Genomic DNA, 17,884 nt, shown 5'->3' on the forward strand with positions numbered 1-17,884 from the left:
ACGCGCTATCTCAGAGTTATTTCTTGTCTTCAGTTTTGTCTACGAATTGGTTGTTTGTAATTTGAATATATATTATATAATTGTTGAGACTGTGTGCAGACATTTTATAATGTATCTATAATAAATATCAAAGTGAATATTGTCGTTGCACTTAACCCTGTCTGATACGTTAGTAATTATAAATAAAACAACTGGGAGCTGCTGTCCAAGGATTTGTGAAACTCGTTGGGTTGAAAGGCATGAAGGTCATGTTCAGTTCCAGGGCGAATCAATCATCAAAATAAATAACGCTCATTAAAACAATTTCTACGTGGAATGACAGTAAAATGTCAGCTGATGAATTTTCATTAATGCAAACTATTAGTAGCCCAGAAGTTCTCATTTCAGTAGTTTGTCTTAGTGATGTTTTAGGTACAAATGTATCACTTAGTCGTCATCTTCAGTCACCAAAATTAGATTTGAAGAAGGCTACTGAGGTCATAGAGGACACTAAATGCATTCTTCAAAATAAAAGATCAAATGCTGAATATGTTTTTAGCAAACTTTACTGTGAAGCAAAGGAAATAGATGAACAACTAGACATTGAATTGAAGATGCCTCGTATAGTTTCTCGTCAAAACCTGTCGTCAAAACCAATCTACTAACTCTTGCGAAGAATATTTCCGAAGATCTATTTATTTACCCCTTTTAGACAATATCTTAACTGATTTAGAAGAACAACTTTCACCGAAAGTTATGAATCTATTTAATTTTGGAGTTTTTTTACCTAAAACTGATAACACACCAGAAGATAAAGTTGCATTAAAATAATTGTATGACACCTTCCAGGATAATATTGGACCATCTACTGCATATTCCACATTAGAACAAGAGTTTTCACTGTGGATTCAAAATGTGAAATTCAATATATCCAAATATCAGAATATTTCTGCAAATATTAATTGCACTGCCAGTCAGTTCAGCAACATCAGAGCATAGTTTTTCTACGCTTAAGCGTCTAAAGATGCTTGGCTCAGAAATAGAACTTCAGAGGAAACGTTAACTGGTTTAGCACTCATCAATGTGCATCCTGAAAATTCTCTAATGTTGATGCAATCATAGAGCGATTTGCTAAATCAGATAGGCGAAAAGAATACATTTAATAAAATTATATAATATTTACTTATCTTATTCTTATAGTATTTTTAATCACTGAACTTTTATTTACCACTCGTTGCCGGCTGTTGCTGACAATTCATGAGAAAAATTTTAATATCGAGTAAAAAAAATAAATTACTTTAAATAAAATGCTTTTTTACATTTCTTTTTAAGGTTCCTTTTTCATTACGGAAAGGTGGGTACTACAGCAAATTGCTCTCTATCTTGAGCTGTTCTTAGTAACTAATGTGTGTCCATGCCTATCCAGTCTCTTACATTCTTCAGCAGGAGCATTTTCTTCTTCGTGGACCTCTTTTCCTTCTACTTTCCCTTCCACTATGAGTCGTAGAAAGTTATATTTTTCTCCTCTGTAAATATGTCCAAGATAACTCGTTTTCCTGTTGTTTACAATATTTAGGAGTTATGTCTCAGTCCTCATTCTTCTCAGCACCTCGTTGTTGGTCACGTGCTCTGTCCATGAAATCTTCAGCATTCTTCGAAAAACACACATTTCAAAGGCTTCTATACGCCTCATACTTGTAATTCCGAGTGTCCATGTTTCCACTACGTATAGCAATAAATAATAAATAAATGTTATTACAAATTGATATCTGATATCCAACGATAAGATAGAGTTTATTAGGAACGTTTAATATATTCATTAATGTTTACATTTACATTGAGTTGATAAAATTTAAATTACTTCACTTTGGTATATACTTATTTATCCTTGGTTTGTTCTTGATTTTGTAGTCATAGGATAAGTGGGTTTAAATTAATTGTCTTTAAAATACTACTACTACTAAGGATTTCCACAGTTTTCACTGTCTTCCTTCACTTAACCGTTTTCTCCAATTTTCCCTGTCATTCCAGTCTCCATCTCGCAGGGTTCTTTTCTCCATAGCCTCGTCGATTTCATCTCTGAATGACCTTCGGGGTCTTCCTCTCTTTCTTCTTCCAATCGGGCTCCATTCTGTGATTTTGTTTATCCAGCGTCATCTGTCCGCTCTTCTGACGTGGCCGTACCAGGATAGTCTCTTCTCCTCTATATAGTCGATTATGTCTGATTGCACTCCCATTCTCCGCTTAATCTCTGCGTTTTCAATTCTGTCTCTTTTTGTAAGTCTACAGCTTCTCCTCAGGAACTCCATTTCTACTGCTCTTATTCTACCTCTATTTCTTTTGTTTATTGTCCAGTTTTCGGACCCATATGTCAGGATACTTCTTGTCAGGGTATTATATATTCTCTTTTTTGTCTTTATCGTAATGTTCTTATCCCACAACACTGAGTTTAGTTGTCTTATACAGTTTCTTGTTTGTCTCAGTCTGTTGTTTATATCTTCTTCTGTTGTTCCCTGGTTCGATATTATGGTTCCTAAATACTTGAATTTATCTGTTCCATTTATTTGTCTTCCCTCGTCTATCTCTAGGTTTCTGATATTCTTGTTTTCTGTTGTTAGGTATTCGGTTTTCTCTAAGTTTATTTCCATTCCGTTGTTTTTATATTCTTCTTCTAGTTTTCTGAGCATAAAGCTGAGATCTTCTTCATCTTGTGCGATGACTACTTGATCGTCGGCAAAACTTAAGGTGTATAGGTATTCGTCTCTTACTGGTATGCCCATTCCTTCGCACTTTCTCCTCCATGGTTTGAGTGTCTTTTCCAAGAATATTTTAAACAGAGTAGGGGACGTAGCACAGCCTTGTAGAAGTCCTTTTGTCGTCTTAAATGGATGGTAGGCTTTATTTCCACATTTAATAGTGTCCATTGTCTAGCTATTGTCTTTAAAATACCTAGTTTAAATTGACAGTCCTTGATTTTTCAGTATTTATATTTTAATAAGTTTCCTTTGGTTTAATAGTATTGTACACTTGATTTTACTGTCATAGATGTGGGTCCAACTTATTAAATTATTTTAAATTTTATTAAATTAAAATTTTAAATTATTTTTTTTGTTTAAGACCCATTAATGTTGTACCCTTCTTTGCACCCGTAGGGTATTTGGTTTTTAATAACCTATCATTGGTTTAATATATCGCTTAAAATAATTATTGAGAAAATGGTTCCCTTACATGCGGCACAAATCATATCAACCATAAAGGTACAAAAATCATCTAAATCCTATATCAAAATCACCCTCAAGACCCATGACCCCCCCTCCCCGACAAAAATTTTGGGGATCAGTCACTGAAAGGTGCAAAAATCAAATCCTATATCAAAATCACCCTCAAGACCCGTGACCACACCCACCCCGACAAAAATTTCTGGATCCGCCACTGAGCTTGATACTTTTTCGATTAAAGTTTGAACTATACCAATTGTATAGTTCAAAATCCTGCTTCTGTGTGTCAAAAAAAAATCAATAACTCAAAAGATATACATAATTGTCTTTATATTATTATTTATATAATTAATATACTATCTTCTACAAAACCTATTCAAAATGTTATATAGAATCCCGAAAAACAATAATATATAGGGTGTTTCATAAAAAATAATAAGGATAAAATAAAATCTAGTACAATCAGAAGTGACTGGTGTACGTACACTTCCCGTCATATAAAACTGGTACACTTTTTTTTCCCAATGTAAACCCGTGTTCAGACTGGACACAATGTGTTGCCGTGTTGCCATCACAGATAACAGAATTTCAGTAAATTTAAATAAAACGTAAAACGTAAAAAATAACGTTCAAAAATGTATAAAGTTTTTATAAAGGTATTATTTTTATTATTAACAACAAAAAACCGTATCTAATAAATTTAATAACCAGAGAGAGGATTGAGTTAATGTCCAAAATGTAGAACGATATTTAAAGTTAGAGTATTGGCACAGGGAACACTGGAATGCATCTACTGTAATTTTATACTTCAATTACTTACAGAACACAAACTGTTGACTGTATGTTATGTCAATAAGTTTAGTAACAGGCAAACTACCTAAATTAATTTATTATTTATTACATAAACGATAAATGTGAAAAACTAACATTATACTTTATCCTTCGTAGATTATAAACTATAAAATATCCGGAGCGAAAAATGCTTTTAAAAACGTGACAGTATTACATTACAATCCAATATCTCACTGTAATGTTCCTTATGGAGGTTGAATCTACACCCTAATTGTAATCCGTTTTTATCTATAAATAGACTATTACTTTTTTACATTATTATGTATAAAATGTAAACAAAAAACATTTACCTACCCATTGAGATGCATATTTTTTTCAAAATTAAATGATTTACTGTGTATAAATGATAACGACAATAAAATTAAGCAGAGTAAGATATCATCGTCTGTCTTAAAAAATCCTCTTATAACTGAAAAATTATGGTTTAATATCTACAGATGTTATCAGCGCGTGAAAACTTCCCGAACATATCCGAATCATTAAACATAAAAATTAAACATAAAAATATTGCTTGCCATCAGTCAGATTTGACAAGTTTGTCAAAGTGACTTTTTAAAGATGCCACGTCAGTTATAAGTCAGTTATTAAGTCAGTTTGATAAAACGAGAATAATTTCAAAAATAGAAGATGGTTGGTCGATTCGACAACTGGCTAAAGAGTTAAATAGAAGCAAAACCACAATCCACAACATTAAAAAAATGGGAAAACGAGCAGACTTTCGATAGAAGGAGAGGGAGTGGGTGACCAGTTATTACTACAGCCCAACAAGTTGAAACATTAACTAATTATTTAAGAGCGTATCCCTTCCATACGGCAAGGCAAGCAAAAGTTAATACAAACTTTAATGCTTCTATAACTACAGCATTAAGGAGAATTAGAAGAACAGATTTAAAAAATTGTGCAGCCGCCCGAAAATACAAATTTAGCGAGGAACATAAACAAAGTAGACTCCGATTTGCTTTAAATTACGTTTTAAATGATCCAGTAAATTTTTGGGACCGTGTAATTTTTACTGATGAAAAAGTATTCCAGTCTCATTATGATGGCCATATTATTGTTTATATACCGCCTGGAAATAGGTTTAACGAAAACTATATTTTATCAAGTGATAAGTCCGGACGGTTCTCTGTAAATGTTTGGGCTTGGATGTATAGAGGAGGTTTAGGAACGTGTTGGAGAATGGAAGGACGATTCAATGAAACCTATTTACATATATTAGATAATGTGATGTTGCCATCGGTTAGGAAAATTTTCCCCAAAAATAATCTAATTTTCCAGCATGACAACTGTTCCATCCACACAGCCCACCATGTACGGGATTACCTTATGGAAAATAGCATTGAAGCTCTTCCATGGTCCTCTAAAAGTCCAGATATTAATCCAATAGAGAACGTTTGGGGACTTATGATCAACGAAATACAAAAATTAAATGTAGTTCCCCAAAACAGGAATTATTTATGGACCATCATTGAAGAAACCTGGGAAAGCTTGGCCGAAGATGAAAATCTGTTACTAAATTTAACAAACTCAGTTCCCAGAAGATTACAATAAGTGATTAATAATAATGGAGCTATGACAAAATATTAACTTTTCAAATTGTAAAACATATATTTAAATTCCACATTTCACAAAAATTATTCACTTCAAAAATTATTCATTATTTATTAATTTTAAATTAAATTTTTCCAGTGGATTTTATTTACTGTTGTATTCCACAATTCAATACAGTTATGTGTTACACTTTACGAGAAACCAATCACACCTCTCGATTTGAAATTAAGCATAATAATTTAAAGTCATGTCTAGATTTATTATCTATCATTATTTTTTAATTGAAATATTTTCATAAATTATAATAAAACACGAATCAATGTATGGGTACTGAGATAATGGAAAATTTCAAAATTAATAGAATTTTTTGAGATGTATGTTTAAATAAATGTTTAAATATAAATGTGACTGACTGATCAAGAATGATCGATATTGTTTTAGTTTTTAATATACTAAAACCTGCGACCTGTCGCACAGCCCTGCTTTTAGCTGGTTTGATATAATATTTTCGTTGAACTGGCAACGTTGCCTTCGAAATTAGAATGACACATGTGAAAAGCTCAACTTACACAACTTGAAAAGCACGATTTTCGGTTATAAGAGTTGTACCAGTTTTTTATGACGCGAACGGTACATGTTTTTCATGTGTAGATCAGCTACAGTTATGCGAAAGCGCAAATGGTTAGATTTCAAATCTTATTGTGAGCAGAGATAAATCTAAAATGATGAACTAGACTGCAACAAACTTAAGTTTGGGAATATGACTGATACCTCGACGATGCGCAGTAAATCGTGTTTACTTGTGTTACCATGGAAACGACCAGTGTACTGCTTGCCAGTGTCGTAGTTTGAGAAGTACGTATCGCAGAGAGTGTTTGACTTATTAATTTGATCGTGTTGCATATTTTATTAGTTTTTTTAGATTAGTACTTAGTATATTGGTAGTAGTAGTAGTAGTAATTAGTGTATTATTAAGTCATTTAGTGTATCTATAGTGTCATTAGTTTAGTTATTAATAATAGTTATTTAACAATATGGCTCCTAAAAAGATAGGAACAAAAAAAACCATCATACTTTTGAACAGATACTGTTCAAATCATCTCGAACAAATTGCAGGTAGCGAAAATCCGAAGACAATTGGAGTGTCCTAATGAAAAGTTATGTTATTGGTTTAAAACGAATAGAATATTTAAAGCAGCTAATTCAATTTTGATCTGAGGGTAGAACCATAATTTATACCGATAAAAGATATATAGGTGCACAGCAGCCATACTGCACCATATCACTGGGGAGATAGAGGTTTTTGGTTACCGATTTCTACGGGCAAAAGGCTGATTATTGTTTATGCTGGAGGAGAGACTGGATTTGTACCTGACGCTGTGTGCGTGTGAATTTTTCAATCAGATGCATGTTTATAATTAAAAAGTCAATTGTTAGAACAATAACAGTTTATTGAAATTCTTCCTTCGTGGTAATGTTAATAAATTGTAAGTATTAAGGAATTTTGTTATTTATTAAACTACTATTTTAATCAATATTTTTCGAGTGCAACGGACTATAAACTTCATAATGATTAAAAATTAGGAAAAAAAAATTAACAAATTTTAAATCTACCTGTTTCCGCCAGCTACTGGTACAAACAGCCCGCCCACCTGCGCTAAACACTACGTCACATTCCCAAACTTAAATTTGTTGCACTCTACATGAAAGTCTTTAATATACTGTGGTCATTATTATCGCTGAAATAAATATTAAATTTCGTATCAAACTATACAAATCATACTAACTTATAAAATATTTATTAAGATCTTGAATTTTTAATTTAGGATTCAAGTTGAAGCTGATTGAAACTATTGCTCCCAAATTGAAATCTCGTAGCCAGTACAAAATTTCTACTCGTTTATTAAAAAAATATATTTCTCCTCTTGCGTTTCCAGTGACAATTAATCTAAAAATATAATCATTGATAAGTTATGTACAGTATGCACAAAAAGTAACTTTACTCCTCAATATTTTCATTTCTGATAGTATGGATTTATAAAAGGTTTTGATATTTTATCAATGTTTTTGTCAAATTTTTTCAGAATAAATTAAATAATCTCTGTAATTTAATGTGATTGTCGGATATGGAATATATGTGGGGTATTTGTTCAAAATTCAACCTAGCGATCTTGCAACTATTCCAAAACAAATTGTTATGAGCTATAATAATTATTATTAGAATAGTAATTAAAGAGACTATTATATTGGGCATAAAAAAATCTAGATCTAGAAAAGTAATACGTCACAAATCACAACCATTTTCTGGCGAACTCCTCTGTTGGTTGGTATAGCTTTGGTTTTCGCATGTATTTGTATTTTCATTGTAGCTTTCTTGTAAATATTATGTATAAGCATTTTGTAACGGGAGTCTATCCTGCAGTTCTTCATCTCTCTCTCTCTTGCTCAAAGATCTATTGAGTCAAATGCCTTTTCATAATCAACGAAGCCAATGTATAAGTTCAAGTGATATTCATTGGCTTTCTCTATTATCGTTCTGACTGTAAGGAGATGATCCGCTGTACTGTAACCCTTTCGGAATCCTGCCTGCTCTACCGGTTGATAGCTATCATGCTTCGACGTTAACTTGTTAGTTATTACTCTCATAAACAGTTTGTACATTTAGGACAGAAGGGAGATTGGCCTATAGTTCTTCAGATCTCCCCTATCTCCTTTTTTGAAGAGAAGTATTGTCCTTCTCCTCTGTGAAGACATTCGTTGAAAAAAATTTTCAATTCTTCGAGAATAATTTCACTCCCCTCCTTCAACATTTCTACAAGTTTTCTATCTGGGCCCGGAGCCTTATTGTTCTTTAGTTATGCCCTAGCTTGTTTTATTTCGAAGAATTCTATGTTAGGGAGTATTTCTGAGTTGACATTCGTTATCTTTTTCTTAAGATCTTCCTTTGCAGTGTTGTCTGGGCTTTTGTTTGAGGAAAATAAATCACGGTAAAATGTTTGAGTAACTTTTAGGATTTCGTTCTTTTCTTATTTATTTTCTATCTTTATCCTTCATTGAGATTATTATAGGCGTTCCTAAGTTTGATCTTATGCATTTCAGGCCTCGGTTCTTTTCTATTATTTTTCTACCTTGTTTTCATTGTAGATCCTTAAATCTTTCTTTACTCCCTTCTTTGTTTGTTTATTCAATTCTTTGAAACCATCGGTGTTTCGCTTTACTTCTCTTAGAAATGTTCGTCTCTTTTCCATCAACCGTTTTGTCGCATCACTTATTCTGTCTTCTTTATTTTTCGTTTTCTTTGCATGAACAGGAGTAGAATCCCAAAATAAGTCATAAAATGCAAACAAGGAGAAAAAAGACCAGGAATGAGAGATAAAGGTGAACATTGAAACTCAGAAGGCGCTGAAGAACGTTGTAAATCGATATACATATAATAATACTGGTTTTTTATTATACGCCACCCTAATATGTAATATAAAAATAGTTCACTTGACTTACCCATCAACAGTAGTACAACATTCAAGTGCTACCGTGGAGACTTTGCTCGAACCAATGAATATTTTCGAATTGTCCAATTCTCCTTCTTCGAATCGTTTAGCGTATAAAGTATTACGGAATATGGTTATACAGCCTTTGTTACTACTGGTATAACATTCATGACATGAATCAGCGTAAGTTCCACCTGTCAAATATCCTATTTTATTCTTATGCATTAATGTTGGGGTTACTATACAAGAGAATTTTTGTTTTTCGTTATCCTACAAAGTAGTATAAATAAATAACCTTAATGCATGAATGAATTAATGTTAATAGGTACTCTTATGGGTCTGCGTAGCGCAAGCGGTAGGATGCTTGCCTCGCAAGCCGGTGGTCTGGAGTTCGAATCCTACCGGATTGGCATAAATTGGTAACACTTATTTGACAGTTGCGTTGTTGACACTTTTTGTACTTTATTATTTAGAATTTTAAAGTGACTACCTCTTATTTTTACCTATTTAATAAAATCTGTTCTTTTTAGAACAAAATTAGTGTGTTTTATTTCAAAAATGTCACGTAAGGATTTAAATAGTCGTTGTAAAGAGATGGTAGCTTCTTTGATTCAATATTATACAATTATGTGACCTATTTGATTTAAAATGGATTCAGGATTTTTTTATACTTTGGCAAGCATGTCAACTTCGATCTCTGTCAATGATAATGACATGAAACGGTAAGTAAATTAGATGGACTGTAATGTATCTTGTGATACAATAAATAAATTTAATAAAAAAGTCTAAATTTCTAAATCGCTTTCACAGTCACGTTGTTCATATTCTGCAACATAACTGTTATCAGTAACCCTCGACATTTACTGCAATTTTATTGGTTGTATTAAGTGAGGTAAAAGTATTCAGCCCCATTGAAACACGATATAACTTTTAAAAATGGCGTCAAATGTCAATTCAGTTTTGACATTTGTAAAGTAAAGAAACTCAGAATACAAATCGACAAGCCATGAATCAGTTTACTCCACGAGAACGCGCAATAATAGTTTCCATTTTTTTGAGCAACAATTCGTCGGTTGTGTTGACGCAGTGTGCATTTCTTTTCAGATTTCCCGACAGTCCGATACAACTGCGGCATTTTGCCACTCGTCTTGAATGGACTGACAAGAGAAGGATGATTTTTCTTTGAAAATTATCATGAATGAATCTCATTTCATCTTAGCTGTTACGTGAATAAACTAAATTATCGTTTCTGGGGCATCAAAAATCTGTATATCATCCACGAAGAGCCATTATACCCGCTCAAAGTTAGTCGTGTTGTACTGTTTAAGCTGGAAGAGTCATCGGGAAATTTTTTTAGAATGCCCCAGGCCAAACGACGATATAAACTAAACTATATAAACTAAAAAGTTTAATATGGATTAAAAAATTGGTATCTGACATTGACAGATGACATCTGGCAGGTACCTTAAAATAGGAGTGGTTCAGGGTCGTATCTTAAATATCTGCCATAGTGCATTTAAAAAACAACTCATTTTATTAAATTTTGATACAATTGGAAAGATCTTTGATGTCAGTCTTATTATTAATAGAATTTGGATCTTTTTTATGTGAATCATCTCCAATATGCATCTTTTGTTGTAATTTTGTTCTTTTTCCAAAATCTGTACATTTTCAAAATCAAAAGAATGGCTATTTTCTAGAGAATGTTTGGCTAGGGCTGTTGTGTTTAATGCATTGGTTTGTACACTATGTTTGTGTGCAACAACTCTTCTATGTAAGTATTAGTATTTTTGCCCAATATATGAACGTTTGATTGATGGTCTTTACTAACTTTAGGTTTAAATTTTGAAAAATATTTTCTAGATGTTTTTGATGATTTATGTACAACATTAATATTTTACTTTGCAAACCGTCTATTTCACGTTTAAACATTATCTAGGCGTACTACCTCCCTGTTTTATGAATAGAACAAAAATGTAAACCTAAACACTGACTCTTCGCATAAAATTTCCATCAGCTATCGTCATTCTCCGAACACTTAACAAACAAAAAACAATCTACCTGCTATGAAGTGGTTTATTTTGGTTTATAAACATGGTTATTGTATGCGTATGAAAGATGCGTTTTACTGTTTTGACATCCGAATTGTGTTTGGAGTTTCTTGTGAGTTTTTGTGCATTACGATTTTGAACTTTGTTTGAGTGACAACCAGACTGTGAATCTACATAACGTGATTTATGGATTAGTTGTGATGGCTTCGTTTTCGAATGCAGAGTACGCAGACATTCTGTTTTTCTATGGCTAGAGTGATGGAAATGCATCTGCAGCACGTCGAGAGTATCAGCGCCGTTACCCTAACTGGCGACTTCCCCATGTAAGTGTCTTTATTAACACATATCTACGAATTAGTGAAACTGGTAGTGTTAACAATCCTGTTTCCGGTATTAATCCTGCACGTTACGGTCCTGATGTAGACGTCCAAATTTTGCAAGCTGTTACGAATGATCCTACCACAAGCGTCAGGCTCGACAGTTAAATGTCTCGCAATGGAAGGTCTCCTCGGTAGTGCACAACGATGGACGCTACCCTTATCATTACACGCCAGTACAAGGTCTTCAAGGCGGTGATCCAATTAGAAGGGTAAATTTTTGCCGCTTTTTGTTAGATGCAGACATCAACGATGGTAATTTTCCTAAAAGTATTTTATGGACTGATGAATCCAGTTTTAATAAAGAAGGAATAACAAATTTTCACAACCTGCATTACTGGGCACACGAGAATCCCCATCTACCGAAAGAAACATCTTTTCAGCAAAAATTGAGTGTCAACGTTTGGGTAGGAGTTATCGGACGAGAGTTAATAGGAGTTTACTTTTTGCCAGGCAGGTTAAATAGTCAAGTGTACTTAGACTTTCTAGACAATGAATTACCACCACTCTTAGAAGATTTACCCCTCGCCCTCAGACAAAGAATAGTGTACTAACATGATGGATGCCCTGCACATTGTGCACGTGCTGTTACGGCTTGATTCAACAATCACTATCCCAATAGGTGGATCGGATGAACTGGACCGATTTTGTGGCCTGCTAGATCGCCCGATTTAACACCGTGTGACTACCACATCTGGGGCAGATTCAAAGAACTTGTTTATCAAGTTCTAATCCGAACTAGAGCTCATTTAATGGAAAGGATTATCGAAGCAGCTGACATTATACGGGCAGAACTGAGGTTAAAAATAACCACATCAGAAATACAACGCACGGCAAGAGCATGCATTAGGAATGGTGGTTCTCATTTTGAACAACAATGACTGTTTTCTGAAGTTTATGTACATTCTTAATAAGGCATAATAAATGTTGCAAAAAGCATGATGAATCGTTGTTGTGTTTTACCTTTCTTACCCGTTTCATTAATGAAGGTTATTTTAACAATGCATAAAAGGATAATCGAAGCAGCTGATATTATAAGGGCAGAACTGAGGTTAAAAGTAACCACATCAGAAATACGACGTATGGCAAGAGCGTGCATTAGGAATGGTGGTTCTCATTTTGAACAGCAATGACCGTTTTCTGAAGTTTATGTACATACTTAAAATGGATGGGGATGTCGAAAGCTCGGCGCAGTGATAATCGACGTGGTTCAACCCGGAAACCTGTTGGGTTTAAATAAATGACAAAGCGGAAAATCGTTACTGGATCCAAATGGTAAAAAATAGCTAAAAGTATTACTATAAAAGTAGGAAAAAAAAATAAATGCGATTTTATTTAAATATAATAGTATTAGTAAAATGTGTATTACATACCCATTGTAATAAAAATATCTGCTTCGAAAAAACGATCATAATGTGCTCTTCAATGTTAGGATTAAAACAAATTTGAACGGGAGATCCATGAACATTAGGAACTTTATATGAATCTAAAACAAAAATTATAGATTTACACACATCTCCGAAAGTTTTAGACTCATTGTTAATTTTTATCTAATCTTTATTTGATATCGTGTGAGAGTTAGTTAGAGAAGTTCCAGTTAGGTATTCATAATACTTATAGAGTGGACAAAATCGTTTAGTCAGTTTCTTTAAACATTTCCATAGCAATTCACGGAGGATTTCTATACTTTTCTTCTAAGTACTGTAAAAGGCCCATACGCAGAAATTGGTTTTTACTTTAAAGGCAGTTGGGAACGAAAGTGTACATTTTAAATTTCTCATAAATAATAGAAAAGGCATATGAATTTAATGTGAGAACTGATTTATGCTTCGTCGACGTCGTGTCGACTGCTAGAACTTATTTATGGTTGATCTTGGAAAATAAGGGATTTCCAAAACATCTAGTTTAAAATTTTAGACTGGTGTACAGCTGGTGTAAGACAAGGCTGTATTATATCAGCCATATTATATATATATATATATATATATATATATATATATATATATATATATATAGAGAGAGAGAGAGAGAGAGAGAGAAAGAGAATATATCTGTACCCTAGAGTCAAAATTGGTCAAATCCAAAAATTAAGAAAATGTACTTTTATGGTGGGTAAAAACCTTGAAAACGAGTCTTCAGTGTCTTCAGTTATTCAATACCGGGCCAAATCCATAGTAACGCTTACAAATTGCCTATAAAAATCAGTGTGATGTTCAAATTTAGTCAAATCCTGACAATTTCAGTTTCAATATTGGGCAAGTCCATTTCAACCAATAGTAACTCGGGACTCGGGACTTGCTCACGTGACTATACCATTCTGAATCAGTTATCTGGTACTTGTTGTCGATTAACGACCACGCGGAGGATTTTTTCTAATTTTCTGTTGTAAAATTAAGTTAATATTACTGAAATATGGATATTGAAATAGAGGAAACAACGCCAAACCAAAGTAGAAAAAGAACAAACCGACAGGAAGATACAACACGTGTAAAATTGCAAAGACAAAGGTAAGAAACTTTTCATCTTACAACTGTATACTAAAAGCAGGGCTGTACTCAAAATTATTTTATACGCAAAACTTAATACCTTAAAACATTAGACCAATTTAGGGATAATACTAAATCAATGTAAACAGATATTTGTTTTTATCTTTTGTTTGATGAGTTATAAAATACACAACAAAAAAATCTCGTTTAAAATATTATCTACAATAGGTTTGTTCCAACTCGTCACAAATACCGTTCTTGAATGGTTACGAGTATGCTCAGTAACGAAAAATGTGTTACTGCTCATACTCGTAACCATTACTCGGAACAAACCTTATGATTTAATAATGGTATCTCTCCGGTTTCAAATATAATTATAAATTTTTTCTAACAAATACTCTGCCTCATCATTGTCAGAAGAGATAATTCCAAGGCATACTCAATTCCATGATGTTTTTTATGCACAAGAAACGAAAACTTATCAAGACAGTTTCATTTTTAAATATTGCAAGGCAATTCCAATTCAACGAAAACGTATTGTGAATGGACGCGGTAATGAACGATTATTATCATTTACACATTTTGTTAGAACTTGTGAAGCACAAATTATACCCGTATGCAGAAGTACATTTTAAAAAATACTTTTGATAAAGAAAGGCCGAATAAGTATTTCATCGTTATCATCGTACCGGAGAATTGATATTCTCGGAGATAGAGTTGATATTTCCAGTAACGGGACATTCGTATCTTCCCCCTGACAGGGTGTTTGGGGTTATAGAAAAAAAATTAAAAAAGATGGAGACCATTATATCTCCAGATGAATATGTGAAAGTTTTTGAAGAAACTGCAACAACGTGCGTTGTTTCAAATATATCCATATTAGATTTTAAAGATATGGCAAAGACTGCTCTGAAAAACACCCAAAACTTTCATTTCCAAATAACAAAATGTAAAAGATTTATTATTACACGTTTTCGCAAATCTGTATTGGTCTCCGGTGAAGAGTTTTATAAATCCGATATTAGCAACGCTCGAAGACTTTTAAAAAAAGGTATAACATTATCTTCATTTACACCAAAAAGACGAACAACTGGAGTTCCAGTTAATGCTGCTTAAATTGCAGATGTTAAAAGCTGTTAGAGAAACACTATGGAGTGGACTGTATTGATAGAGAAATCTAAAATACAAACTGAATGTTAATTGATTAGTTATAATAAAAAAAACGTTTATGTTACCTTCAGGAACATCATTCCCCAAAGTCCAAAGCCACATATCTACCGAATAAGTATCTTCTTTAAGAAATCCTATTGTAATTAAATATCTGGCACTTGGACTTATCTTTGTCATATATATCCCACGGTTTCCATAGACGGCGAACATTGACCACACCGGTATTCTAAAATATAAAGCGTGTTTTATTAATAAATGTAAAGAATTCTGAATTTGCGGCTTAGACTAGAACATGCTGGTGTCTGATCGGCCTATGGTGGAGCAGTACGTCAAGAGATAAGGGCTTGCGGCTCGGTGATACTCCTCCATAGATCCCTACCGGCAGGGCGTGGCGCCTAAATACCAGTATATATATATATATATATATATATATATATATATATATATATATATATATATATATATATATATATATATATATATGTATATATATATATATATATAAATAATTTAATTGGACAATACCTGATTACAAAGACGGTAGAAATACTTTATCCAGATATTGCGACAACATTTTTGAAAAACCCAACCACACGTCGATTTTTATTAAAGGAGGACATATTTTTCGGTATTTTCAATTATTTTACTTTGATCCCTAAGCCAGAGTAAAAATCACCCTAACATTTTTTAATTGCAATGGGGTCAAATAAAATATCGTTCTAGAGCCATTGCAATTTCTTATATTTTTCTTTAATTTTTTAAACTCGATCCAATACTTTATTTGATTTATTAAAAAAGATACATTTTAAAATTAATATTTTCAGCTAATTACTTATTTCTTAGTTGACCAAATGTTGAAACTGATTATCTCCAGCGGCGTCCATACAATGATAAATCTTTTAGTCGAAACATTCTCAGTATTCGCGGTGATCCGAAGTGATTCATCGGCATTATAGAGTTTACTTTTTAGGTATCCCTAGAAAAGAAATCTAGGGAATACAAATCTGGTGAGCAAAAAGGCCATTCGATGCTGTCTCTTTTCCTAATCCAATGCCATGTAACATGTTGATCTAAATATTGGCGGACAAGTAAAGTCGAATTACTTTTCGTAATTTATAAATTATTATATAAACATCACATTTAACGCCTCTGTATCTTTGAAAATAGAAACTGAGTAATAAATAGGACTTTTCTCGTGTACCCAAATCATCACAAAATCCAATCCAAATGTCCATCACAGTTTTTGTAGGTGCTACTGTGAGTTACATTAAAAAGTAGGCGGTTTACAAGATTTATAATTCTATAATTGTCACATTTTTCATGTTTTTGGTAGCAGTGATGTATATATACTTACAGCTTTTCGCTTTCAGTCTTCCTTTCCCAATCCCAGATATGCACAAAACCTTCTTTGGCAGCAGCTGTTACCAACCATCTTCCTTGGTCATCCGCTGATATAGATGTTATTGAATTATGCTAAAAATACAAATTAATTGCTTTTAGGAAATAATCGCAAATACTAACTTGTCAGCATGTTTTTTGTTATTATCTTTCAATACTAGTAATAAATTGTAAAACTTTTAAAGATCCGTCAACTTTTAAATATAAACAGGCGTTTTTTACACATACATTTAAAAGTACATTAAATAAACGTTAAATTGTAATGTCTGAAGTCTTATTAACCTTTTCGACCCGCTTGGGACAATACGTCTCATCGGAAATTTAATAAATTCTGTTGGGTAAATGAAGCCAAATTTTACATTGAAATTAAACATAGTGGTATTTTATCTCCTGTGGCTATTTGCCAAAAGTTGATATGTCAAAAATCATGGTTTTCAGCTTTGCGAACCATGATTTGTGTTTTGATTTTGATTCAGAATTAGATGAAGATCCATTTGCCAATAGTGATAATTCTGAAGATCCAAACTATGCGCTGTGTGCAAGTACTTGGAGGGGATACGAAAAACGATAGTGCACTTGCAGCGGTGAAATCTTGTAACTTTGTTAGCATATTTCATAAGTAATTATTAAAGGAAAATGGGATTTCGCAAATGCTGTGTTAAATTAATTGTAAAAATACCACAAAAAATAGTAAATTCAAGTTCTATCGGTTTCCAACTTCTAAGCACAATTTAATGCAACGAGAAAAGTGAATTTATATCATAATAAAGCAGAAGTAAGTGACATAACCCAAATTCTGCATTCTTACGCCCGATTTCGTAACAAGTTTGACGTGAACATTAAATTTAAGTTCACTTTAAGTGTAAGTTTCATTAATATAAAATTCACTTTAAAATGTAAATCTCAATTATAATCATGTTGGTTCAAGTTTGTTCAATTTAGTCTAAAATGAACATTAGTTAAAGTGTGCTTTAAGCTTGAATATCTAGGCCACATATTGAGACACGATAAGTACCGTCTACTGGGCCAGGCAGGAGAAGACACTCGTGGCTCCAAAATCTGAGGAAGTGGTTCGGGCTCACATCGGTAGAACTATTCAGAAGCGCCGCAAACAAGATCAGAATTGCCATGTTAATAGCCAACGTTCGCAACGGACAGGGCACTTGAAGAAGAAGAAGAAGTGCTTTAGGTTGTCATTATGAAATCGGGCGTTAATGTCGCTCCAAAATATTGATATGGTACGCAATTATTATTTGTATTTTACAGTGGATATGGTATTTGTTTGAAAAGGTATTTTACTCTGAGATAGCGCGT

General features: G+C 33.0%; 1 protein-coding gene across 1 annotated transcript; it reads right to left on the reverse strand.

Moving 5' to 3' along the window:
- Nucleotides 1-7,313: 7,313 nt before the first annotated feature.
- On the reverse strand, nucleotides 7,314-16,651 carry LOC140432113 (cilia- and flagella-associated protein 251-like). The gene is made up of 5 exons (XM_072519951.1): nucleotides 16,527-16,651; nucleotides 15,238-15,398; nucleotides 12,890-13,002; nucleotides 9,099-9,358; nucleotides 7,314-7,548 (listed from the first exon to the last, which is right to left on the reverse strand). Exons 2-5 carry the CDS (start codon nucleotides 15,380-15,382, stop codon nucleotides 7,383-7,385), a joined length of 684 nt encoding a protein of 227 aa, XP_072376052.1. The 5' UTR covers nucleotides 15,383-15,398; nucleotides 16,527-16,651; the 3' UTR covers nucleotides 7,314-7,382.
- Between the last annotated feature and the right edge of the window lie 1,233 nt (nucleotides 16,652-17,884).

The sequence above is a fragment of the Diabrotica undecimpunctata genome, unplaced genomic scaffold, assembly GCF_040954645.1.
Source record: "Diabrotica undecimpunctata isolate CICGRU unplaced genomic scaffold, icDiaUnde3 ctg00002861.1, whole genome shotgun sequence".
NCBI lineage: Eukaryota > Metazoa > Arthropoda > Insecta > Coleoptera > Chrysomelidae > Diabrotica > Diabrotica undecimpunctata.